The 27,140-nt window shown below is 40.8% G+C and overlaps 3 protein-coding genes across 3 annotated transcripts in view; 1 reads left to right on the top strand and 2 right to left on the bottom strand.

Annotated features, from left to right (window-relative positions):
• The window catches only part of gemin5 (gem (nuclear organelle) associated protein 5), an 851,612-nt gene that overhangs the window by 587,136 nt on the left and 237,336 nt on the right, over positions 1 to 27,140 (top strand). The window lies entirely within an intron of this gene.
• LOC308089749 (uncharacterized protein) lies at positions 868 to 14,032 on the bottom strand. Its single transcript, XM_080434651.1, has 7 exons — positions 13,916 to 14,032; positions 12,983 to 13,094; positions 11,576 to 11,684; positions 11,179 to 11,306; positions 9,787 to 10,257; positions 3,001 to 3,369; positions 868 to 2,341 (listed from the first exon to the last, which is right to left on the bottom strand). Exons 1-7 carry the CDS (start codon positions 14,000 to 14,002, stop codon positions 1,080 to 1,082), a joined length of 2,538 nt encoding a protein of 845 aa, XP_080290777.1. The 5' UTR covers positions 14,003 to 14,032; the 3' UTR covers positions 868 to 1,079.
• LOC308090881 (uncharacterized protein) overlaps positions 15,769 to 27,140 on the bottom strand; it is a gene marked incomplete at its 3' end in the record, with an annotated part of 14,793 nt that continues 3,421 nt past the window's right edge. Inside the window, exons 2-7 of the mRNA XM_080436155.1 lie at positions 21,687 to 21,798; positions 20,819 to 20,927; positions 20,419 to 20,546; positions 19,930 to 20,208; positions 17,409 to 18,302; positions 15,769 to 15,788 (exon numbers count right to left, since the gene is read on the bottom strand). Of these exons, the coding sequence (XP_080292281.1) occupies positions 15,769 to 15,788; positions 17,409 to 18,302; positions 19,930 to 20,208; positions 20,419 to 20,546; positions 20,819 to 20,927; positions 21,687 to 21,798 (1,542 nt within the window). The remainder of the gene's footprint in view (positions 15,789 to 17,408; positions 18,303 to 19,929; positions 20,209 to 20,418; positions 20,547 to 20,818; positions 20,928 to 21,686; positions 21,799 to 27,140) is intronic.

Raw genomic sequence — 27,140 nt, 5'->3', positions numbered from 1 at the left:
TACAAAGAAAAGGTTCAAATGTAATTTTATGGGACCTTTTAAAGGGATGATATTTCAAACTAATATACAATTATGCCCCCTTGTGGCTCTATTTGGTGTGACACCAGCAGGGAACAATAATGCAATGTCATGGCTTTAGCAACTAAAGGTGACATATACTGCTACAGTGGAAATATAATTGTCCACATGAACACATGTGATGGCCCTAGAATATTGCATATTTCTTAAAACTGATTCACATTGAAAGGAAAAGGGGATACATTTTTTCCACCTGGAAGTCATTATTTATTTAAAGTGACCACTGACCAGACTTTTCAAACTACTTTTGTTGTATGTATGTGGATTTTTGTGCTGATGCTTACTGATCAACTGTAAAAAAAAATATATATATATGTGTGTGTGTGTGTGTGTGTGTGTGTGTGTGTGTGTGTGTGTGTGTGTGTGTGTGTGTGTGTGTGTGTGTGTGTGTGTGTGTGTGTGTGTGTGTGTGTGTGTGTGTGTGTGACGCTCGACAGGTAACAAAAGGCAACGCCAAGAGAGCTAGCTCCCTTGGAGGAGCAAATTACGGCCGGGTATATACATACATATATACATATATACATACATAATATTTATGTATATGTATGTATATATATATATGTGTGTATATATATATATATATATGTATATATATATATATATATATATATATATATGTATATATATATACACACACACACACACACACACAAACATACGTGTGTGTGTGTGTGTGTGTGTGTGTGTGTGTGTGTGTGTGTGTGTGTGTGTGTGTGTGTGTGTGTGAGAAAGATGATCTCAGGGAAAACAAGGTAATACGATTTAGGTGCATGGGGGGGCAACAGTTAATAAAATGAACCAATTTAATCCATTTTAAGAAACATAATAATAAGTGATTTGAATAAAATAATCAATGTTGGGTGGGGATACTTTTTTTTTAAAGTAGTCAATATAGAGGATTTACATGGGTAGGCAGCCGTAATGAGATTGCATCTAATCTTATTCTCCACAAAATGGATCCACTGGTGTCTCTTCAGGTCACCTGACTCACTGTAACTCTGTCACAGTGTTTTTCTTAATGGTGCATGGGCACGCTGGTGTGCCTTGAGGTTATTTGACTGATTGAAACTCTTGTCACAGTGTTTACAGTGGAAAGGCTTTTCTCCAGTGTGGATACGACGGTGTCTCTTCAGGTCAAATGACATTTTGAAACTCTTGTCACAGTGTTTACAGTGGAAAGGCTTTTCTTCAGTGTGGATACGCTGGTGTCTCTTCATGTCAGATGACCGACTGAAACTCTTGCTACAGTGTTTACAGAGGAAAGGTTTTTCTCCTGTGTGGACACGCTGGTGTGACTGCAGGTCACCTGACTGTTTGAAACACTTATCACGATGTTTACAGTGGAAAGGTTTTTCTCCAGTGTGGCTCCACTGGTGTCTCTTCAGGTCAAATGGCAGTTTGTAACTCTTGTCACAATGTTTACAGTCGAAAGGTTTTTCTTCAGTGTGGACATGCTGGTGCCTCTTCAGCTCATCTGACCGACTGAAACTCTTGTTACAGTGTTTACAGTGGAAAGGCTTTTCTCCTGTATGGACACGACAGTGTTTCTTCAGGTTACTCTTAGAATTGAAACTCTTGTTACAATGTTTACAGAGGAAAGGCTTTTCTCCTGTGTGGACACGAAGGTGTTCCTTCAGTTGACTTGTAAAATTGAAACTCTTGTCACAGTGTTCACAGTGGAGAGGTTTTTCTCCGGTGTGGAAAGGTGTTTCTCCTGTATGGATAAGAAGGTGTCTGTTTAGGACACCTGACTGTTTGAAAGACTTGTCACAATGTTTACAGAGGAAAGGCTTTTCTCCTGTGTGGACACGAAGGTGATCCTTCAGGTGACTTGTAAAATTGAAACTCTTGTCACAGTGTTTACAGTGGAAAGGTTTTTCTCCAGTGTGGAAACGCAGGTGTGACTTCAGGTGGCTTAACTGATTGAAACTCTTGTCACAATGTTTACAGTTGTATTTTAGATTTCCTGTGTAATTCAGGGAGTCTGTGTAAGTCATTACTTCTTCCGGTTGAGTTAAATTCTTGGTTAACTGTTGATGACTGTAAGATCTTGGTTCATCTGTGTCTTTTCGGTTCTGGCAGGATACAAGTTTCTTGATTTGCTGAATGGCTGCTACGGTGATCTGTCCATTCCTCAGCATGTGGCAGTAGAGGTGGTTATGGCTTTGTTTGATGTGTTTATGGAGGAAGACCTGAGATGTGAAGGCATATGGACACTCAGAACAGGAGAAGACCTCAGTCTGGGAGGTCTGGGACCTCAGTCCTAAGAGAGGGGGCAGTGTGAGAGAGAGAGAGGGAGAGAGAGAGATTGTGACAGATTAATTATAATGATATAGAAAAGATGGACAAAACATTCATGTCATTTTGCGTTCCAGATCAAAATCAGAGCAGAGCAGGACATTTGAAGGGAAGCATTAACCCCCATTGTCTATTCGCTAAAGTTGGGATAGTCTGGGTGATTTTTTGTCAGTACTCTTCCGTTTCGAGGCGGATAGGGAGAACTTTAGGTGTGAAGGTGAGGAGGAGTGAGCCGTAACAGTTCGATATTTGATTGTTGATTGATATTTTTATTTTGAGAGTGAATTTCCAGACAATATAAATATATTGTAATTATGTTATACTGTGTTGGTAACTATTGTATAACAAGAACAGGTCGATTACATTCTGCATTGTGTTGTGCTAATGCTGCAGCACAGCTGAGCAATTTACTTCAATATAGGACACCATCTCTTGTGTCTCATTGCTCAAGTCTGAGGTAAAAATACAGGGGTTACCTAAAATTAGCAAATATTCTTATAATTTCTGTCTGCGACACATTGTGACAAACTTCCTTTTCAACAAGCCAGATTAAAGAGAGATTCAGTGATGTTGAACCATTTTCAATGTAGTGAGTCCCGGGAAACACGGCACTCTGTTACTTACCGTTGGTGTTGGCTTGTGTCTTTGAAGTGACATCTTTGTTGAGTTTTTTAACTTGCTTCTGCTTCTTTCTCTTCTTTTTTGACCGGAGCTTTGAGTGGGAGTATGACCAATCGGAGTCGTTGCCACTTTCGTCTTTTGGTTCCCAACACGTGTCAGAATGATTAACATTCTCCTCCTCATCACTGCTGCATTGCTGCAGGGGTGCTGGTGGATGGAGAGCCTGGTGAACCATGTTCAGAGGGAGTTTGTGAAGGACCACCGTTGTTGGACTCATTTTAGCCAGAAGAGAAGTGGAAGGTTCATCCGTTTGTGGGTGTTGTGACTTGGCAGCAGGACTGTTGGATGTCACAGGAGATAAAGATATATCACCTGAGGAGAAAAGTGTGAAAATATAAGAAATCATGTCGTTAGGTTCCTGTATGATTCATCAAGTGTTTCATCAAAATACAACTTTTGTTAACTGACTGATTCCGGTTGTTTTCATCAAACTAAACCTCCTCAAAAAAGGTTTGGAAACGTTATTTCTGTCGATTATTTCTCCCCTTCAATACTACCAATTGTTATTGTATTTTATGTAGTTGGAAATCCTGATTAGTCACCTTTACAATGATGTACAACTTGTGTGTGTGTAAGGCTTGTGCATTCGTCAAATAAGCAACACAGCTAACGGCGTGGGTAGCACGCCACAAAAAAAAAGGCAAAATTGTCTGCAATATTCTTCTGTTGCTATTCACTCTCATTTTGAGCAATGTGAGCATTGTTGAGTTGCTCCAATGTGAGCATTGTTGAGTTGCTCCAATGTGAGCATTGTTGAGTTGCTCCAATGTGAGCATTGTTGAGATGCTCCAAGCATCAACACTGCACCCATGGAAAGATGCCACATTTGTCCCTTCAGTATACGGCCCGTGCAATAGAGCAACTGGAAGCTGATGTTTGAGTACACAACGTGACAACATTATTATTTGCCCTATTGCTCGGGGCTTATCCTAAAGGGACACATGTGGCATCTTTCCATGGGGGACACAGGGATCCCTACCCTACCCTAGGGGACACAGGGAGAACATGCAAACTCCACACAGAAAGGCCCTTTCCCTTTCGACACGGAGGAGAGAACACGCCCCACATCGAACCCAGACACTTCTAGCTGTGAGGCGCCAGCGCTACCGACTGCGCCAAAGACATCGCCTGTTTGTCAAGGTTCCAGCACTACGATATCAACATTTGGCCAGTCATAGAAAACCACACGCACCGGGAGAACAGGATCGATTCCAGCCCGAGCCACAACTTTGTTCAACTGGCTTGGCTTGCTTGTAGCATATATACTGTACCATAACGTAACATAACATACTCTTGTATTCATTGCGTCTGTCATTCAGATAAGATGTTAAAATTGATGTGAGATGATCAAAGCATTACTAATTACCACGGGCCACCTCTTTGTTCAACAATGCTTGTAGCCATTCATTGTCATTGCAGAACGAGAGCTTTCCCTGGTTGACTTAATGTTCCTGCATGGTTTCTTTCGGAAAAACAGCTAAGCATTGTCCAATGCGTTTTATTCCCCAGGTGAATAATTTTTACCGTCATATTAGACCTCAATTTATCATTGATTAACGTTCGCTCTGTTGTCAAAATGACTCCAACACAAATTGCATATATTTCTATAGGTGTATATAGACTACATTATATTTTGTCAATATGTGATAAGAAGATGGGTGTAATATCCAAATTGTAGATAGTGATTGTGAACTCTTGTTCCCCTAACTCTACCCTAACTATTTAGTTATGTAACAAATAGGATTTGACGCAAGCCCGTCATTGAGCAAATAATATTCATGCTTATAGCCTATACTCTACCATAATGTCAGGGGTAGCATGTGCTCTAGGGACCCCCTCAAAATCATGTGGGGACCCCCAGGTTGAGAACTGTATACCATAAAATGAAGAACACCTTGTGATGTCAGTGACATTTTATTACAAATTAAAATAAAAATAAGAAACAGTGCAGTAACAATTCTAAAATAGAAAAAGTAGCAGATCTACAAGCTTTAGAGCTTGTGGATCTTGCTTTTGTGTAACACTGTAGTATGATCAAGTAGGGCGTTAATTTAGATGAGAGATTTCTGCCTGACAGCGATAACGATATAACATGTATTACATAACATAATATAAAATACAACTCTACATTTTGAGGTAGTTTTACTTATACTGTAATACTCTATTTTGCTTTTAAATTTTAGCATGTGCTTTTTAGCGTGTACACATATTGTTGCTTTTTAGCTTGTAAACATATAGTTTTTTAGCTTGTAAACATAATCATTGTGCCTTTTAGCTTGTAAACAATTAAAGTACTTTTACTTTGGTACTGTAAGTATATTATGATGCCAACACTGTTATACTTTTACTCAAGTAAATTACAGGCCTTTTACCTGGAACAGAGTATTTTTATATTGTGGTATTGATGTATGAACATGTCCTGAGAAGAGACATGGTGCTGAAAGTAACCCTCTATTTGGGCGTTGTGGCCGGTGGGATCCCATCATCGTCCTTTTTTTTTGCCATATCCTTTTGCCGCTTGTTCAGCCTTCCACTCGGCCAGAGTTGTGGTGGCTGTGGCCTGGCAGAACCAATTGCCAAAGTATTTACTGTGGGTTGCAGCTTTCCTCTCATTCTGACACTGCTTGCAGGAGATGGTGTCAGTCCTCTTGGTATACTGTCTCCTCTTTCTGCCACTCGCTTCCTCCTCTAACTTCGTCTTACGGTAGCGGAAGGTGCTGTAAGGCACATCTTTTGTGGAAGTTACAGGACCGGCAGGTTGGGAGGTAGCCACAGGAAGCAGAGGTTGGGGAACAGGCATGAGAGGTCGTAGTGCCGGGAGGAGTAGTCGCGGTTGCAGCACTTGAGGTTGGGCCGCTGGTGTGGATGCTGTGGGCAAGAGACCTCGTAGTGCAGGTTGGGGAGTAGGCAATAGAGATTGCAGTGCCGGAAGCAGAGGTCGTAGCACATTTGGTTGAGGTGCTGGCGTGGATGCTGGGAGAGTGTCCTCAAGGGCTGCAAGGGAAGGTGGCCTAACACTGGTGCATGAAGCCACTGGCCTCTTTCTCTTGCTCGATATGGGCACTGAGGCTTGTCGCGAGGATGAGGAGGTGGCCGCTTGTGAGGAGCTTGAGCGTTGTGAGGAGGCTGTGTGAGGTTGTGTGGAAGTGAAGACATCGCTAGTGACAGTGGCAGATTGGGAGGATTTCCTCTTCTCCTCAATGGCCCAACGGCCCTCAGCATAAGCTGTGATGTACTTGATGCCATCATCATCCTTTTTTTTGCCATACCCTTTTGACGCTTGTTCAGCCTTCCACTCAGCCAGAGTTGTGGTGGCTGTGGCCTGGCAGAACCAATTGCCAAAGTATTTATTGTGGGTTGCAGGGTCCTTATCCTTCTGACACTGCTTGCAGGTGATGGTGTCAGTCCTCTTGGTATACTGTCTCCTCTTTCTGCCACTCGCTTCCTCCTCTAACTTTCTCTTACGGTAGCGCAGGGTGCTGTGAGGCACATCTTTTGTGGAAGTTACAGGAACGGCAGGTTGGGAGGTAGGTGCAGCAGCCAGCGGAAGTTGTGAGGCAGCCACAGGAAGCGGACAATGGGAGGAAGCCACGGGAAGCAGAGTTTGTGAGATAGCCGCGGGAACGGGAGGTTGGAAGGCAGGTTGGGAGTCAGAGAGTAGCGGAACCGGAGGTTGGGTGGCAGAGAGGAGAGCTTGTGGAGGTCGTAGTGTCAGGAGGAGTAGTCGTGGTCGCAGCACATGAGGTTGGGCAGCTGGTGTGGATGCTGGGGGCAAGAGAGGTCGTAGTGCAGGTTGGGGAATAGGCAATAGAGGTTGTAGTGCCGGAAGCAGAGGTCGTAGCACATGTGGTTGAGGTGCTGGTGAGGATGCTGGGAGAGTGTCCTCAAGGGCTGCAAGGGAAGGTGGCCTAACACTAGCACGTGGAGCCACTGGCCTCTTTCTCTTGCTCGGTATGGGCACTGAGGCTTGTCGTGAGGATGAGGAGGTGGCCGCTTGTGAGGAGGCTGTGTGAGGTTGTGTGGAAGTGAAGACATCGCCAGTGCCATCATCGTCCTTTTTTTTGCGATACCCTTTTGACGCTTGTTCAGCCTTCCACTCAGCCAGAGTTGTGGTGGCTGTGGCCTGGCAGAACCAATTGCCAAAGTATTTACTGTGGGTTGCAGCGTTCCTCTCCTTCTGACACTGCTTGCAGGTGATGGTGTCAGTCCTCTTGGTATACTGTCTCCTCTTTCTGCCACTAGCTTCCTCCTCTAACTTCCTCTTACGGTAGCGCAGGGTGCTGCGAGGCACATCTTTTGTGGAAGTTACAGGAGCGGCAGGTTGGGAGGTAGGTGCAGGAGCCAGCGGAAGTTGTGAGGTAGCCACAGGAAGCGGACAATGGGAGGAAGCCACAGGAAAGTGTGTGGAAGTGAAGACATCGCCAGTGGCAGTGGTAGATTGGGAGGATGTCTTATTTCTCTTCATCTCAATTTCTTTGAAGAAAACAAACAAACCAACAGTTAGAATATGCTTGGTATGAACTCTTTACTGCACTTTAACATAATTCTCCCTTCTTACATTCTACCTCAGTATGCTGCATGAATGGAGCCTCTGTAAAAGGCAATAATCTCTGCCAGTGCATTGAAAGGTGATCAGATCTGGCTATAAAACTAAGAATTGCATTGCATTTAACTTAACTATTAAGCCTTTGTCTTCTACTATAATGAACTACAAATCTAACTAAAATAAAATAAACTGAACTCTGTGTCTTGTTACTCCACATGCAAATTCACTCATGATACAGTTGGGGAGGGGGGCGGTTGACAGATTACCCTTTATGGTAACAGGATAGGTGGGCACTTGGGACATCTGGGCACCTCGATATAAAATTGGCTATTTTGTCAAAAAAAACATATATATTATTTGGAAAATGTTTTAAGTAAAGTATAGTATACATGATTAGAACATGCTTAAGCATTCGGCAATTAAGGTCTAATATTTCTACAATTGCTACAAAACCTGTTTATCCAGTCATTTTGTGACATAAACAATTTTAAGTTTTTAACATTTTGGACAAAATAGCCAATTTTACATCAAGGTGCCCAGATGTCTAGTGCCCACCTATCCTGTATCCGCTTTTATTACATTGGCTGTAATACTAATAATAAATAACCGTTATGTACAACATTACGTTATAAAAGATCAGCGGAGATCAACGTGGGCGGCTGATAAAGTTGGAGTTATATAGCCTACTTCATGTATGTATTAACCCACAGGACTCCTTGGTAGAACGAAGCTTTAACAGTCACGATATCATACGTTAGTTTTATGTTGATGGATATCGTGACCATCAAACTGGTACCTACAAGACAGGAATTCATGTAGGCAACGACTCTGGTCAGCGCTAGAAGGAGTTCTCCCTAACGCTACGTGACTTTTTGGGCATTGCCCGCATACCGACGGTAGCGCAGCCTCTCGACTTAAGTAAAAATAAAGAATACACTTTCGCTACTCACCAAAACAAAGACGGTTTTAAGATGTTGAAAGCCTACTTTACTTGTGGGAACACTCGGAGCCCCCCACCTCACGTCTAAAATACACTTTTTGACCAAAAAAGAAAATATTTCACCGGAAGGAAAATCTGGTCAATAGAAAAATTCCATTGACCAGAAGGGGGCGCAGTGGAGTAACTAAAACATATTTTTTCCTTCCGTGAAATATTTTCTTTTCTGGCCAAAAAGTTTATTTTAGACGTGAGGTGGGGGGCTCCGAGTGTTCCCACAAAGGAAAGTAGGCTTTAAACAAATTAAGTAAAGTAACATAGTGCAAAGGAGAACTCCTACTAACGCTAAAAGAGCAGAGCTACCTAATCACCAAAAAAAAAATTGATAATGGGGCAAAACTTAACCTTAAGCACATCGGAGAAGTAAATCCAAAACATAATACAACATCTCTATGAATTGAGTTCAAAGGACCCCAATGGAAACAATTAAGCCATAGGCTTTCTTGGGTTTTAGATCCTCTTAGCTGACCTTGTATTGAACTGTACTTGCCTGTGCTTTTTCTGCAAATTACTAATAAAGTAATCAATCAATCAATCAACCAACAATAAGAGTATAGATTCCACGCACGGTCTTCTGGCTTGTGATGAAGGAAATACTTTGATGGAAAAAATATCTTGATGTGGTTCCTTATCTCCAACAAGCTATCTGTAGAGTAGACTGATATATTATAACAATATGGAGTAGACTCAGGTAAGAGGGATGGGCTCTGTTGTTGTTTTCTCTCTCTCAGCAGCGTGGTATAACTATGAGGTTTCTCTTTGTCGCTATGACGCGCGGATTGGCTGTCTGTGGATTCGGGGGGTGGGGGGGTCTCCTCTGGGAAAGATTTGACTGGTCGGGATTTCGTCAGTGAAACAGTGAATCCAAGACCGCGATTGGCCGCCCAAGCAGTGAATCCAGGACCGCGATTGGCCGCCCAAGCTCGACAGAGAAGTTACAACAGGCGCCACCGTGCCCCGTATAATCGACCAAATTAACATTTCGGAACTTTTATGAGGAGTTTATTTGTCCTCTGCATGTACAATTTAAGGATTAGTTTAGCCACATTATGTACAACTATATTTATTTATTATATTTGTTTTGATCATTTCATGTCCTGGGACAGCTTGTTGCTCAAGGACAATATCTGTCCTTCCAAATGTACTAACTTGTGTGATTTCAGTAGTGTGTTTAAAGCTGACTGACCTCCACTGGTCTCCTTCCACTCGTCTTCAGTAACGTCAGAGTCAGATTCAAGTTCAACTTCAATTTGAACTTCAGAAGAGAAGATGTTTTCAACATCATCATCGTCTTCACATTTCACCACTTGTGATGTCATCATTGATCCTTCAGGCTCCTCTGGTCTTTGAAGTAACTCCTCCTGTTCTTCTTTAACGTGTGGAGGTTCTAGTTCCTCCTTGACCAGACTGGTGCTCATCTCCTGCTGTTCCTCTTTAATGTGTGGAGGCTCTGGTTCCTCCTTGACTGGACTGGTGCTCCTCTCCTGCTGTTCCTCTTTAATGTGTAGAGGTTCTGGTTCCTCCTTGACCAGACTGGTGCTCCTCTCCTGCTGTTCCTCTTTAATGTGTGGAGGCTCTGGTTCCTCCTTGACCAGACTGGGACTCCTCTCCTGTTCAGGAGAAACCTCCTCTTTACACACAACCATGTGCAGGGTGTCTAGGAGCAGAAAAATAACATGATAGTGAACACTGGATTCCTTAAATGTAAATCCATTATTTCCATCGTCCATATTCCATGCAAAAAATTAGGTATTACTTGCTTATACCCACCAAACAGTTACTAAATACAGGTTATTACATGTGTTCATGAAAAATGACGATCTGAGAATCTGCTGTCCGGCAGAAACCAGCTAACTCCAAAATGTTCATTTTTCAGGAAATGGGGAAAAAAATTGAGTTAGGAGGTTTGGTTCATCATTGATAAGAACAGCTGAATGGACCTCAAAGTTCACAATGAGGTTGGATTGAGGTCAAAAGGGAGTGGATCTGGTTTGGCAAAAAGTTTGAGGATCCAATATAGTTAGCTGGTTTTGTCAGAATCGCTTTTTAATACATTTCATTGGTTCAATGTTTTTTTTACCAACACACAGACGTAAATGGTGTTCAATAGCACTGATTTATGGGGAAAAAAATGCAAAAGCGTCAAAATGGAGTTAGCTGGTTCAGGACAGCAACAGAATATTGGGAGTTTCTAAATCCTGATTTATACTTAGTTGCCCAGATTGTCATGATCACAACACTTCAGATGACGATTAATTGTCATACACATAATTGTACTTATAATGTATTAATGTCATGACAAGTGGGTTAATCACAGCTCATGCCATTAATTCATTAATCAATTATCTGTATGACAATTAAAAATTATCTAAATTGTCATGATCATGACAATCTGATCTCCTGATGAAGTCTGTAATGACAAGTCAGTTTGACGTGTCACGGCTCTGGAGAGATTTTTTTGGGGCACAAAACTCACGTGCAACGAAGTATAAATGAGGCTTCAAAAACTCCCAATCTGATTTAGCACAGAATTGAAAGACAGAAAGTATTGAACATTGACATTAAAGTGTGTTTATACCGTTCATCTTCCCTGTGAAGGCATCTGGAAGTTTGTGTCCATCTATCTCCATGTCTAGATGAATGGGAATCAGCACTTCTGTTTGGGAGGGATTCTCATGGTTCACTGCAGGGTCATCATCATCAAAGCTTAGGAAGAAATGGAACAGTCACACTTACAATAACTTTTTTACATACACCCTTTAGACACGTAAAACCCATATACTTAGTTGACTAGGGTCCCACAGGGCTCTATCTTAGGTCCTCTAATGCAATGATTCCCAACCTTTTATTCTTGGAACCCCCCTTCTTACATCTAACAAAAGCTGAGAACCACCCCCCCCCCATCACTCAGTCCTAATAGCTACCCTACTGCATGCTTTAGAGAAACTACAGAGGAGGTAGAAGGTAGAACTTACCTGATGTACGCTGGAGGTTCTGTGCTGATGGAAACTGCTTTGTATTTCTCATCATTGCCCTCAAAGATCTCTTCACATTCTGATGCCTTCAGTAGCATAACTTTAGGGGCTGTAGATTGGTAATTTGGTTAAAAAAAACAAAAAAAACAATTGTAGATTAATGTTCAATGGCCTTTTTTGTTTCCATTCTCACAACAATACGAGTTCAACTTTGTTGTTATGGCGACCATGGATCTTTCCATGTCCTGGTGTGTTCACATGAGCAACATCAATAGGCTACAAGTCATTTTTAATGGAAGCAGCGACATGAAGCTATATGCTGAACACCTACATTGGCAATCATACGTTTTTGTTTAAACAATTTCCCTCCCATTCTCTCTCCACACAATTCCTATTCTCTGCTGAGAATGAAAGAATAACCCTTAACCTGTTCACTGTGCTATTTAACCCTTTTCATTTACAGAACAGTGTGGATGAGCAACACTTCAACAGTGACTCAGCGACCATGTAGCTGACCAGGCTTGGACGTTGTAACTGCCATAATGGGTTGTAATTTGTTATATTTTTCATTATCTATTGTAATATCATTTATTTGTCCTAAACTTGGGTTTACCATGTATTTGTTGCACCGGAAGGCCTAATTGTCTTGATCAAGCTGGAACGCTTTATAAGGTGTAGTTTCATGCAGATCCACAAGCGTGTTACACTGATACACTTCCGCTCACTAAGGAGCGTATTGTTTGAGCGGGTGCGGGACGGAATAAGGTACTTGTCTTTGCTTTCTAAATGTGTACATTTACGTTCCTATCATGTGTCTTCTTTATGTTGATTTGATGTATTTTGTTCCAGTTGTGCGTTGCTGTTGCCGACCATGGATTCGCTCTCTCATTCCCTTTGGTTTATGTGCAGTCAGCGAGGTGTGTTTCAGTCATGTGTTTGTTACATTCATGTTGTTTATACCTTAATGTTCCATTATTTATGTGTGTGTGTATTGTTTATGCTTTGTTTTGTACAGTTTTACGTTGTTGGATTGTTTGCCAGTAAGAGTGCAATAAATCTACCAGTATGAAGAACAACCTGAGTCGTTTATGGGACCAAAGGCAGTGATACGACGTTGTGTAGCTTGGCAATGTCACTCTGTAATAAATCTTAGTTAAAGCTGAAATCAATAAGTTCAATGTCCTACCAAGGATTCAAACCCGGATCTTTAACGCTCTGCTGAGAAGGAAATACTGCTCGACCAGGCGTGATATTGAGCTTATGACATTTGCCTTGCAACAACTTGCAACAGTCTTACTTTATGTCAAGACTGACCAGTCATATTATTTAGTAGAATTATTATATCTAATCATATCTATTTTTTGTTTTGTTTTATTATATTTAATCAAACAAAGCTCCATAACTCACAAAGTGATGAAGCAACAATCTTCTTCCTCTCCTGGACTGAGGCCAGCCTCCTCCATAAGAGCGGGTAGTGTTTGTACAGAGACCCTCTGAACATATGCAGGTAGTTTCCCACCTGGAGGAGATAGGGTCAACCTTATATGTCTTTGCTGCATTGTGAAGTTTACAGCACACTTGATAATCACAATGCAGGATGACCAGATAGCAGAGTGGTTAGAGCATGTACCACATGGGCTCTAATGCCTGGCATCGAGTCCCTGGTTTAATTCCCAGCCAGCAGGACCATTTGCTGCATGTCACTCCCCTACTCTCTCTCTATGTGTTCCCCATCTACAACTCCATCGGGTCTCTCTCTCTCTCTCTCTCTCTCTCTCTCTCTCGAAGGTAATCAATGGTTGCAGCCCTATAACTATTATTCACTGTTTAGTGCAGGGGTCTTCAAACCTTTCAGGCCAAGGACCCCCTAGCTGAGAGAGAGATGAAGCAGGGTGGGACCCCCACCCGGGCCACCCCACTACATATCCCACCCCACTACATATTGTATACAATTGTGTTGCAGATTAAACATTTTCATAGATTTCATCAGTGTTGTGTGTTCTACACCAAACCTCTTTGTCAAAAAATAGCCGATCTACAAGCTCACAACGCCTCGCCGTCTGAGGCGTTGTGTTCTTGTTGATCTGCTATTTTTGGCTAATGTTCCCCTCAGAATATGGATTCTAGGGGTGAAGTGGTTAATGTAAAAAAAGATGCAAATAGTTACAATTCATTATAATGTCACTGTTATTACATTACTGGACTATTTGTGTATCAAACCTTGAATGACTGTAACATAGCTAACATTAGCAGTTTAGCATCATCTAGCAACAAAATGCTACATTGAAGCTTTACACTGGGGAGACAAACACTAGAAACAGTTCATTATTTGCTACATACCTCTGATCCCACCATGAAAAAGTCTCCATCTTGTTCCAACTGGAATTTAAAAGGCTTCTGCGCTAATGTGTTGTTTAATGACAACATTATGCTGTTGTTGTTGTTGCTACGTTGCTCTGTGCGCCAGACAGGAAGAGGCTCCTACTTCTTCTATTACTTATTTTGGGTTGTAGCCCTGCAAGATGAGACTGAACTTCAACAGTGTTTGCATTTTCTCCATTTACGGCCCGTACATCTACATAAACGTTCATATTTCAAATATAAAGTGCTTACCTCATGGCCATTGATGTTACAATTATGTACGTCCCATAAAAAGTACCCGTATTCTCCGAATTGTTCAATAAAATGCATTTTAATCCGATTGTTGGCCATTTGCTTCGTATTTCCTCCATATGCTTTCAACTACAAGACCCTATCGGTTGGGAGGTGTACTGCTTTCTGATACATTATAACTCTATGAGAAAATGGCCAGTGATCGGATTAAAATGCTCTTCTATTTGATAATGCGGAAGATACAGGTACTTGTGAGAGTCCGTACATGATTTTAACATCCGTGGCCATGGGGTAAGCACTCTATATTTGAAATATGAACGTTTATGTAGGTGTACGGGTAGTAAATAGAAAAGGTGCAAACACTATGTTGAGGTTCATCCATGACGGTCGTGACAGACGACCGTCATGTGATCCATGGCTAGATGGGTTGCAATCATTTCTGTCCTTATTGCATTACCACCCCACCGGAGTATGTTGTATGAGTCCCTGAATTACTTCACATCATTAAACAAATTAATAAATGATACTGATACACTTGATAATACTAGTAATAACAACAATAATTGTATATCTAAATATACATTTACAATCACTGGCTCCCTGTACATTTTAGGATACATTTTGTAATGCATTTCTTTTTGTTGTATTAAATCTCTTAATGGGTTATAGCACCTTCCTATTCTGAACTCCTTAAATGACATGTTGCCTCAAGGTTGTAACTGGTTGTCCCAACGAAATTAGTTATTCACTTGCGGGAGGAATGACTTCCTGATGTGGATTTACCTGTGGACCTCCCTTATCATGAAAACTATAAATGATTGAGTGTGTCTAAAGTTGATTGATTCTCATTCTGCAAACGACATCACAGCTCAACAGTTGGATTCCATGGTCATACTAACTGCCCATACTGTACAAATCATGCAGCAATGTAGCTGTTTCAACTGCATGTACACACACACATCCCAAAACAAGCTCTATAATCTAAAATAATGTCATGAATAATTGGATGTTGGGAAACAGCCAGTTTGTTTAAAGCAAACCCTTGAAATTCATTGTCAGCATTAAACAAAGGCTGGTAAAAGCAATCACATATTACATTTTTTTTGTCCACACTGGCCGTAGCTGCATTGTAAATTCCTAGATGGTTACTGAGTCATGGTGACATGAGCGTGCACGATGTGGTCCGTCCACCCGCTCGTGGTTATCCAATTTTAATAATGGATAACCATTCCACAATGTAAACAAGCCCTTAGGATTTTTTGTGTTATCCTTTTAGCATCATTGTATAATTGTACCGCTGTACTATTTTGCAAACTGTTACTACAGTATTCAATCAATCAATCAAACCAGTGGAAAAAAAGAAAATGAATACAAATTTATTAAACCCTTTTCACTATTATTATAGGCCGGGGGACCAACACAGAACCCCCAAAAATATGTACAAAGAAAAGGCTAAAATGTAATTTTATGGGACCTTAAAAGGGATGATATTTGAAACTAGTATAAAATTATGCCCCCTTGTGGCTCTATTTGGTGTGACACCAGCAGGGAACAATAATGCAATGTCATGGCTTTAGCAACTAAAAGGTGACATATACTGCTACAGTGGAAAGATAATTGTCCACATGAACACATGTGATGGCTCAAAAATATTGCATATTTCTTAATACTGGAAACAAATTGATTCACATGGAAAGGAAAAGGGGATACATTTTTTTCCACCTGGAAGTCATTCATTATTTATTTAAAGTGACCACTGACCAAACTTTTTGAACTACTTTTTATGTATGTGACTTTTTGGGCTGATGTTTACTGACCAACTGTAAAATGTTCCCGTGTATGTACCTAAACTATGATGATTTTTTGAGGAATCAGCTGTTATCCTGACAGCCTAAAATGTGTGTCTTTCTCGCGTGTATGTCCCAGCTGTATGGACATGAATTATTCATGATTGCGATGTGAAAACCCCACAAAAAATTAGTTTGTATATGTGTGTGGGTGATATATATATATATATATATATATATATAAAATGCAGTTCGCTGGGCTCATTCAAAACAGCCCTAAAAACCCATCTTTCTGGAGGCCGAAAGAGGAGCTAGTACCAGTTTCCCTGTAGACAGACGACCCCCCCCCCCCTCCTCCTCTTTTTTGTACATATTTTGTATTTCCTCATGCTTTTTTTGTATATAATTTTTTATTTTTTTTCCATGCTTCCCCCCCCCCTTTTTTGTACATATATTTTTTAAATGCTTTTTTTTGTACATAGTGGTATTTTTTCTGTATTATCTGTATTTTCATGTTGATTTTTGAACTGTTTGGTTGCTACTATATATGTCTATGAAATTAACTCAAGGACCCCAACGGAAACAAGTCCGCAAGGACTTTTTTGGCCGGACCTTTTAGACAAAAGCATTATAAATGTAACTGTGTTGTTTTACATTCTTTTGCCTAATAAAAAATTCAATCAATCAATCAATATATATATATATATATACATATACATATACATATACATATATAGGAAAACAAGGTAGTCTAATAAGGCTTTAGGTGCAGTGGGGGGAGAGGGCAACAGTTTTTAAAAGGAACCAATTTAATCTATTTTAAGAAACTTAATAACAATTGATTTAAATAAAATAATTGATGTTGGGTGGAGATACCATTTTAAAATGTTAAAAAAGTACAGAGGATTTACATGGGTAGGCAGCTGTAATGAGATTGCATATAATCCTATTCTCCAGAAAATGGACACACTGGTGTTCCTGTGAGTCACCTGACTCACAGAAAGGTTTTTCTTAATGGTGGGCACGCTGGTGTGTTTTCAGGCTACTTGTAGTATTGAAACTCTTGTTACACTGATTACAGTGGAAAGGCTTTTCTCTAGTGTGGATATGCTGGTGTGACTTCAGGTTATGTCTAGTTGCGAACGCGGAAGGAGGCGCGGCGAAGCCGCGCCTCCGCCCAAGTGGAGCCTACTATGAAACTCTGCTCGGCTTGTGAGTGTGTGTGTCGGTGTGTCTGTGTTCATGCACTACCTAGTAGAGGGCGCCAGAGTGCAGCGCCAGAGTGCAGCAGACACAGCCTGCCACACACACACACACACACACACACACACACACACACACACACACACACACACACACACACACACACACACACACACACACACACACACACACACACACACACACACACACACACACACACACACACACACAATTCTCGAGCTGCGTTCGCTTCCAGCGTTCGCGCGTCTTACTTGTAGTGAAACTATTGTTACACTGATTACAGTGGAAAGGCTTTTCTCCAGTGTGGATACGCTGGTGTGTTTTCAGGTTACTTGTACAAGTGAATCTCTTGTTACACTGATTACAGTGGAAAGGCTTTTCTCCAGTGTGGGCACGCTGGTGTGTTTTCAGGCTACTTGTAGTATTGAAACTCTTGTCACAATGTTTACATTGGAAAGGTTTTTCTCCTGTATGGATAAGAAGGTGTCTCTTCAGGTCAAATGACTGACTGAAACTCTTGTTACACTGATTACAGTGGAAAGGCTTTTCTCCAGTGTGGACACGCTGGTGTTTCTTCAGGTCACCTAACTGTTTGAAACTCTTGTCACAGTGTTTACAGTGGAAAGGCTTTTCTCCAGTGTGGTTACGCTGGTGTGTCTTCAGGTGATTTGACTGTTTGAAACTCTTGTCACAATGTTTACAGTGGAAAGGTGTTTCTCCTGTATGGATAAGAAGGTGTCTGTTTAGGACACCTGACTGTTTGAAAGACTTGTCACAATGTTTACAGAGGAAAGGCTTTACTCCTGTATGGACACGAAGGTGTTCCTTCAGGTGACTCGTACACTTGAAACTCTTGTCACAGTGTTCACAGTGGAAAGGTCTTTCTCCGGTGTGGATACGCAGGTGTGACTTCAGGTACCTAAACTGATTGAAACTCTTTTCACAATGTTTACAGTTGTATTTCTGTCCATTCCTCAGCATGTGGCAGTAGAGGTGGTTATGGCTTTGTTTGATGTGTTTATGGAGGAAGACCTGAGATGTGAAGGCAGATGGACACTCAGAACAGGAGAAGGCCTCAGTCTGGGAAGTCTGGGACCTCAGTCCTAAGAGAGGGGAAAGAGAAAGAGAAAGAGAAAAAGAAAGAGAGAGATTGGGACAGATTCATTGTAATGACATGGAAAAGATGGACAAAACATTCATATGTTGCGTTCCAGATCAAAATCAGAGCAGAGCAGGACATTTGAAGGGAATCATTAACCCCCATTGTCTCGTCGCTAAAGTTGGGATAATCGAGGTGATTTTTTGTCAGTACTCTTCCGCGGATCGGGAGAACTTGGGGACCGTTTGATATTCGATTGTTGATTGATACTTATTTTGAGAGTGAATTTCCCCGCAATAAAAATACATTTAATTATGTTATACTGTGTTGGTAACTATTGTATAACAAGAGCAGGTCAATGACATTCTGCATTGTGTTGTGCTAAAGCCGCAGCACAGCTGTGCCATTAACCTCAATATTGGACACCACCTCATGTCTCATTGCTTAAGTCTGAGGTAAAAATACAGGGGTACCTAAAATTAACAAATATTCTTATAATTTCTGTCTGTGACAAATTTTGACAAACTTCCTTTTCAACAAGCCAGATTAAAGAGAGATTCAGTGATGTTGAACCATTTTCAAAGTGGTGAGTCCCGGGAAACACGGCACTCTGTTTGTGAAGAACCACCGTTGTTGGACTCATATTAGCAAGAAGAGAAGTGGAAGGATTATGCCTTAGTGGGTGTTGTGGCTTGGCAGCACGACTGTTAGTTGTCACAGGAGATAAAGATATATCACCTGAGGAGAAAAGTGTGAAAATATAATAAATCATGTTGTTAGGTTCCTGTACGATTCATCAGGTGTTTCTTCAAAATACAATGTTTGTTAACTAACTGATTCCGGTTGTTTTCATCAAACCAAACCTCCTCAAAAAGGTTTGGACACATTATTTGGGTTGATTATTTCTCCCCTTCAATAATACCATTGTTATTGTATTTTATGTAAAAAATTGCCAAAATCGTCTGCAATATTCTTCTGTTGGTATTCACTCTCATTTTGAGCTTCAAGTACTGCCAGGTGAGCATTGTTGAGTTTGTTTATGCTCCAAGCATCAACACTGCCCCCATAGTAAGATGCCACGTTAGTCCCTTCAGGATACGGACCATGCAATAGAGCAACTGGAAAAGGATGTTCTAGTACACAGAGTGGCAGCATTATTTGCCGTATTGCACTTATTCTGAAGGGACACATGTGGCATCTTTCCATGGGGGCAGGTTGATGCTTGGAAAATACACAAACTCAACAAGGCTGCAGGACCCATGCTAATCTTTGGGGGACGCTACCCACACGGTTAGCTGTGTTGCTCATTCCACAAATGCACAATCCTTACAAGTTGTACCTTGTTGTAAAGGTGACTCATCAGTATTTCCAACTATATAGAATACAATGCCAATTGGTATTACTGAAGGGGAGAAATAATCGACCAAATTATGAAACCTTTATGAGGAGTTTATTTGCCCTCTGCATGTATCAACAGAAAACTCACAATTTAAGGATTAGTTTAGCCACATTCTGTACAACTATATTTATCATATTGATCATTTCATGTCCTGGGACAGCTTGTTAGGGCAATATTTGTCCTTCCAAATTTAGTGACTTGTGAGACTTCAGTGTGTTTAAAGCTGACTGACCTCCACTGGTCTCCTCCCACTCATCACTATCTTCAGTAACTTCAGAGTCAGATTCAAGTTTAACTTCAATTTCAACTTCAGAAGAGATGCTTTCATCATCATCTTCACGTTTCACTGATAGTGATGTCATCATTGATCCTTCAGGCTCCTCTGGTCTTTGAAATAACTCCTCCTGTTCCTCTTTAATGTGTGGAGGCTCTGGTTCCTCCTTGACCAGACTGGGACTCCTATCCTGTTCAGGAAAAACCTCCTCTTTACACACAACCATGTGCAGGGTGTCTAGGAGCAGAAAAATAACATGATAGTGAACACTGGATTCCTTGCATGTAAATCCATCATTTCCATCCTCCATGTTCCATGTACAAAATGAGGTATCACTTTTGTGCTCACGTGCAACTAAGTATAAATCAGGCTTTAGAAACTTCCAATCTGATTTAGCACAGAATTGAAAGATAAAAAGTATTGAACATTGATATCAAAGAGTGTTACCGTTCATCTCCCATGTGAAGGCATCTGGAAGTTTGTGTCCATCTATCTCCATGTCTAGATGAATGGGGATCATCCCTTCTGTTTGGGAGGGATTCTCATGGTTCACTGCAGGGTCATCATCATCAAAGCTTAGGAAGAAATGGAACAGTCACACTTAAAATAACTTTTTAACATACACCCTTTAGACACTTAAAACCTATATACTTAGTTGACTAGGGTCCCACAGGGCTCTATCCTAGGTCCTCGAATAAAATGATTACCAACCTTTTATCCTTAGAGCCCCCCCTTCTGACATCTGACAAAAGCAGAGAACCCACGCCATCACTCAGTCCTAATAGCTACCCTACAGTAGGGTCCCTACTGCACGCTTTAGAGAAACTACAGAGGAGGCAGAACTTACCTGATGTACGCTGGAGGTTCTGTGCTGATGGAAACTGCTTTGTATTTCTCATCATTGCCCTCAAAGATCTCTTCACATTCTGATGCCTTCAGTAGCATAACTTTAGGGGCTGTGGATTGGCAATAGGAAAGAAAAAAAAACATAATTGTAGATTAATGTTCGATGGCCTTTTTTGTTTCCATTCTCACAACAATACGAGTTCAGCTTTGTTGTTATGGCGACCATGAACCTTTCCATGTCCTGGTGTGTTTACATGAGCAACAGCAACAGGCTGCAAGTCATTTTCAATGGAAGCAGTGACATGAAACTATATGCTGAACACCTACATTGACAATCATAGGTTTTTGTTTAAACAATTTCACTCCCATTCTCTCTCCACACAATTCCTGTTCTCTGCTGAGAATGGAAGAATAACCCTTAACCTGTTCACTGTGCTATTACCCTTTTCATTTACAGAACAGTGTGGCTTGAGCAACACTTCAACAGTGACTCAGTGACCATGTAGCTGACCAGGCTTGGACGTTGTGTAACTCTTGTGGCCGAGTGTGAAAGAAGAATATGTGCTTTTCTTCATAACACAGGGTGGTATGCTTTGCTAAGACAGTTGGTAATATCACTCTGTAATAAGTCTTAGTTACAGCTGAAGTTCAATATCCCACCAAGGATTCAAACCCGGATCTTTAACGCTCTGCTGAGAAGGAAATACTGCTCGACCAGGCGTGATATTGAGCTTATGACATTTGCCTCGCAACAGTCTTACTTTATGTCAAGACTGACCAGTCATATTATTTAGTAGAAATATTATATCTAATCATATCTATTTTGTTTTGTTTTATTATATCAAATCAAACAAAGCTCCATAACTCACAAAGTGATGAAGCAACAATCTTCCTCCTCTCCTGGACTGAGGCCAGCCTCCTCCATAAGAGCGGGTAGTGTTTGTACAGAGACCCTCTGAACATATGCAGGTAGTTTCCCACCTGGAGGAGACAGGGTCAAACTTATATGTCTTTGCTGCATTGTGAAGTTTACAACACACTTGATCATCACAATGCAGGATGACCAGACAGTAGAGTGGTTAGAGCATGTACCAGTGGTACTAGCCCTGGTTCAGAGCGTTAGTGAGTTCCCTCTAACGCCCTGGAAGACCCCTCGCTCTGCGCATGTACAAGGAATTCCACTGCCCTACGAACGCTCAAGAGTAGTGAAAATAAACAAAACCATTTCGCTACTCACCGAAGCAAAGGCTGTTTTATGTTGTTGAAAGTCTATTCTCCGCACTGGGGAGCCTCTCAGCACCCCACCTACTCTGTAAAATACACTTTTTGGGCAGAAAAAAAAATATGTCAGCGAGACGGAAAGAAATTGTATTTACTCCACAGTGCCCTCTACAGATCTGGAGGATTTGAACTTACCATTAACCAAAATCTGTAGAGGGCACTGTGGAGTGAATAAAAAAAAATTCCGTCTCGCTGACATATTTTATTTTCTGCCCAAAAAGTGTATTTTACAGAGTAGGTGGGGTGCTGAGAGGCTCCCCAGTGCGGAGAATAGACTTTCAACAACACAAAACAGCCTTTGCTTCGGTGAGTAGCGAAATGGTTTTGTTTATTTTCACTCCTCTTGAGCGCTCGCAGGGCAGTGGAATTCCTTGTACATGCGCAGAGCGAGGGGTCTTCCAGGGCGTTAGAGGGAACTCACTAACGCTCTGAACCAGGGCTACAGTGGTACATGCTCTAACAACTCTGCATTAGAGCCCATGTGGTACAGTACTGTACCACATGGGCTCTAATGACTGGAATTGAGTCCCTGGTTTCAATTCCCAGCCAGCAGGACCATTCGTGCTCTCTCTCTCTCTCTCTCTCTCTCTCTCTCTCTCTCTCTCTCTCTCTCTCTCAAAAAAAATAAGTAATCAATAGAATATTCACTGAGAAGGTAATCAATGGTTGCAGCCCTATAACTATTATTCACTGTTTAGTGAACTTAAGATAACATTCACTATATTCATTTTTCCAGAGACACAGACCAGTAACATTAAATAGAGATGAAATAGTTACATTTAATTATGTTACTGTTATTACATTACTGTTATTGTTAGCTGGACTATGTGTCTATCAAATCTTGAATGTAACATTACTAACATTATCAGTTTAGCATCAACTAGCAATAAAATGCTACATCGAAGCTTTACACTGGGAGACAAACATTAGAAACAGTTCATTATTTGCTACATACCTCTGATCCCACCACGAAAAAGTCTCCATCTTGTTCCAATTGGAATTTAAAAGGCTTCTGCGCTAAAGTGTTGTTTAATGACAACATTGTGCTATTTAAAGATATATATATCTATGGCGCTGTTGTTGTCACGTGGTTGCTGTGTACGGCAGACAGGAAGTGGCTTCTTCTTCTATTACTTATGGTGGGTTGTAGCCCTGCAACAGGACTGGAATTAACTTCAACATAGTGTTTACACTTTCTCCATTTACGGTCTGTACTTCTACATACACGTTCATATTTCAAATATAAAGTGCTTACCTCATGGCCATTGATGTTACAATTATGTACGTCCACTCAGAAGTACCCGTATCCTCCAAATTGTTCAATAAAATGCAATTTAATCCGATCGGTGGCCATTCTCTTCGTATTTCCTCCATATGCTTTTCACAATGCGACCCTATCGGTTGGAAGGTGTACTGCTTTCTGATACATTATAACTATGAAAAAACGGCGAGTGATCAGATTAAAATGCTATTCTATTTAATAATGCGGAAGATAAGGGTACCTTTGAGGGCCCGTACATGATTGTAACATCCGTGGCCATGAGGTAAGTACTCTATATTTGAAATATGAACGTTTATGTAAATGTACGGGCCGTAAATAGAAAAAGTGCAAACACTATGTTGAAGTTCATCCATGACGGTCGTGACAGACGACCGTCGTGTGCTAGATGGGTTGCAACCATTGCTGTGCTGCTGTCACATGTTGTATGAGTCCCTGAAATTGAATTACTTCACATCATTAAACGAATACATAAATGATACTGATAACACTTGATAATACTAGTAACAACAACAATAATTGTATATGCCTTTTGCCATTTTATTGTATATCCCTGTACATTTTCAGGATACATTTAGTAATGCATTTATTTTTGTTCGTATTAAATCTCTTAATGGGTAGCACCTTCCTATTCTGACCTCCTTAAATGACATGTCGCCTCAAGGTGGTCACTGGTTGTCCCAACAGCAGCTGTGACAACGAAATCTAAAAGTTATTCACTTGCGGGAGGAATGACTTCCTGATGTGGATTTACCTGATGTGGACCTCTCTTATCATGAAAACTATACATGATTGAGTGTGTCTAAAGTTTATTGATTCTCATTCTGCAAACTACTGTACATCACAGCTTAACAGTTGGATTCCATGGTCATACTGGCAATGTAGCTGTTTCAACTGCATGTACACACACACATACCAAAACAAGCTCTATAATCTAAAATAATGTCATGAATAATTGGATGTTGGGAAACAGCCAATTTGTTTAAAGCAAACCCTTAAAATTCATTGTCAGCATTAAACAAAGGCTGGTAAAAGCAATCACATATTTATTACATTTTTTCGTCCACACTCGCCCGTAGCTGCATTGGAAACTCCTAGATGGTTATGGCTGAGTCATGGTGACATGAGCGTGACAATGCGGTCCGTCCACCCGCCCGTGGTTATCCAATTTTAATAATGGATAACCATTCCACAATGTAAACAAGCCAATGTAAACAAACAATTTTTGTGTTATCCTTTTAGCATCATTGTATAATTGTACCGCTGTACTATTTTGCAAACCGTTACTAAAGTATTCAATCAATCAATCAAACCAGTGGAAAAAAAGATTTTTTTACAATTATATTAAACCTTTTTTTACTATTATTATAGGGGGCACAACACAAAACCCCAAAAAATATGTACAAAGAAAAGGTTAAAAATGTAATGTTATGGGACCTTAAAAGGGATGATATTTGAAATTAATATAAAATTATGCCCCCTTGTGGCTCTATTTGGTGTGACACCAGCAGGGAACAATAATGCAATGTCATGGCTTTATAGCAACTAAAAGGTGACATATACTGCTACAGTGGAAAGATAATTGTCCACATGAACACATGTGATGGCTCCAGAATATTGCATATTTCTTAATACTGGAAACAAATTGATTCACATTGAAAGGAAAAATGTTCCACCTGGAAGTCATTCATTATTTATTTAAAGTGACCACTGACTTTTTGAACTACTTTTTATGTATGTGAAATTTTGGGCTGATGTTTACTGACCAACTGTAAAATGTTCCTGTGTATGTACCTAAACTATGATGATTTTGTGAGGAATCAGGTGTTAGCCTGACAGCCTAAAATGTGTGTCTTTCTCGCTGTATGGACATGAATTATTCATGATTGCTATGTAAAAAACCCTACAAAAAATGAATGTGTGTGTGTGTGTGTGTGTGTGTGTGTGTGTGTGCATATATATATAGGAAAGCAAGGTAATAAGACTTTAGGTGCAGTGGGGGGGGGGGGGGGGGGGCAACAGTTAATAAAATGAACCAAGTGAATCTATTTTCAGAATCATAATAACGATTGATTTAAATAAAATAATCGATATTGTGTGGGGATACCATTGTAAGATGTTTAAAAAGTACAGATGATTTACATGGGTAGGTAGCTGTAATGAGATTGCATATAATCGTATTCTCCAAAAAATGGACACACTGGTGTCTCTTCATGTCTCCTGACCCACAGAAAGGTTTTTCTTAATGGTGGGCACGCTGGTGTGTCTTCAGGTTACTTGCAGTATTGAAACTCTTGTTACACTGATTACAGCGGAAAGGTTTTTCTCCAGTGTGGATACGCTGGTGTGTCTTCAGGTTATTTGACTGTTTGAAACTCTTGTCACAATGTTTACAGTGGAACGGTTTTTCTCCTGCATGGATAAGAAGGTGTGCCTTCAGGTCAAATGAACGACAGAAACTCTTGTCACAGTGTTTACAGTGGAAAGGTTTTTCTCCCGTGTGGACTTGCTGGTGTGACTTCAGGCCACCTGACTGTTTGAAACTCTTGTCACAATGTTTACATTGGAAAGGTTTTTCTCCTGTATGGATAAGAAGGTGTCTCTTCAGGTCAAATGACTGACTGAAACTCTTGTTACACTGATTACAGTGGAAAGGTTTTTCTCCAGTGTGGATACGCTGGTGGACCGTGAGGTTATTTGACTGATTGAAACTCTTGTTACAGTGTTTACAGTGGAAAGGTTTTTCTCCCGTGTGGATACGCTGATGTGAGTTCAGATGGCTAGAAATCCTGAAACTCTTGTTACAGTGTTTACAGTGGAAAGGCTTTTCTCCTGTGTGGACACGAAGGTGTTCCTTCAGGTGACTTGTAGAATTGCAAATCTTGTCACAGTGTTTACAGTGGAAAGGTTTTTCTCCGGTGTGGATACGCAGGTGTGACTTCAGGTACCTAAACTGATTGAAACTCTTTTCACAATGTTTACAGTTGTATTTCTGTCCATTCCTCAGCATGTGGCAGTAGAGGTGGTTATGGCTTTGTTTGATGTGTTTATGGAGGAAGACCTGAGATGTGAAGGCAGATGGACACTCAGAACAGGAGAAGGCCTCAGTCTGGGACCTCAGTCCTAAGAGAGGGGCAGTGTGTGTGTGTTGTGAGAGAGAGAGAGAGAGAGAGAGAGAGAGAGAGAGAGAGAGAGAGAGGAGAGAGAGAGAGAGAGAGAGAGAGAGAGAGAGAGAGAGGAGAGAGAAGAGTGAGAGAGAGAGAGAGAGAGAGAGAGAAGAGAGAGAGGAGAGAGAGAGAGGAGAGAGAGAGAGAGAGAGAGAGAGAGATTCATTATAATGACATGGAAAAGGATGGACAAAACATTCATATGTTGCGTTCCAGATCAAAATCAGAGCAGTGCAGGACATTTGAAGGGAATCATTAACCCCCATTGTCTTGTTGATTGATACTCATTTTGAGAGTGAATTTCCCCACAATATAAATACATTTTAATGATGTTATACTGTGTGGTAACTATTGTATAACAAGAACAGGTCAATGACATTCTGCATTGTGTTGTGCTAATGCCGCAACACAGCTGTGCCATTAACCTCAATATAGGACACCATCTCGTGTCTCATTGCTTAAGTCTGAGGTAAAAAATACAGGGGTACCTAAAATTAACAAATATTCTTATAATTTCTGAAAAGTGTGAAAATATAATATATCATGTTGTTAGGTTCCTGTACGATTCATCAGGTGTTTCTTCAAAATACCATTTT

Source organism: Gymnoscopelus braueri, assembly GCF_963280865.1.
Source record: "Gymnoscopelus braueri genome assembly, chromosome: 8".
Classification (NCBI taxonomy): domain Eukaryota; kingdom Metazoa; phylum Chordata; class Actinopteri; order Myctophiformes; family Myctophidae; genus Gymnoscopelus; species Gymnoscopelus braueri.
Note: the sequence above shows the minus strand (reverse complement) of the source record. Positions and strands in the feature narration are given on the sequence as shown.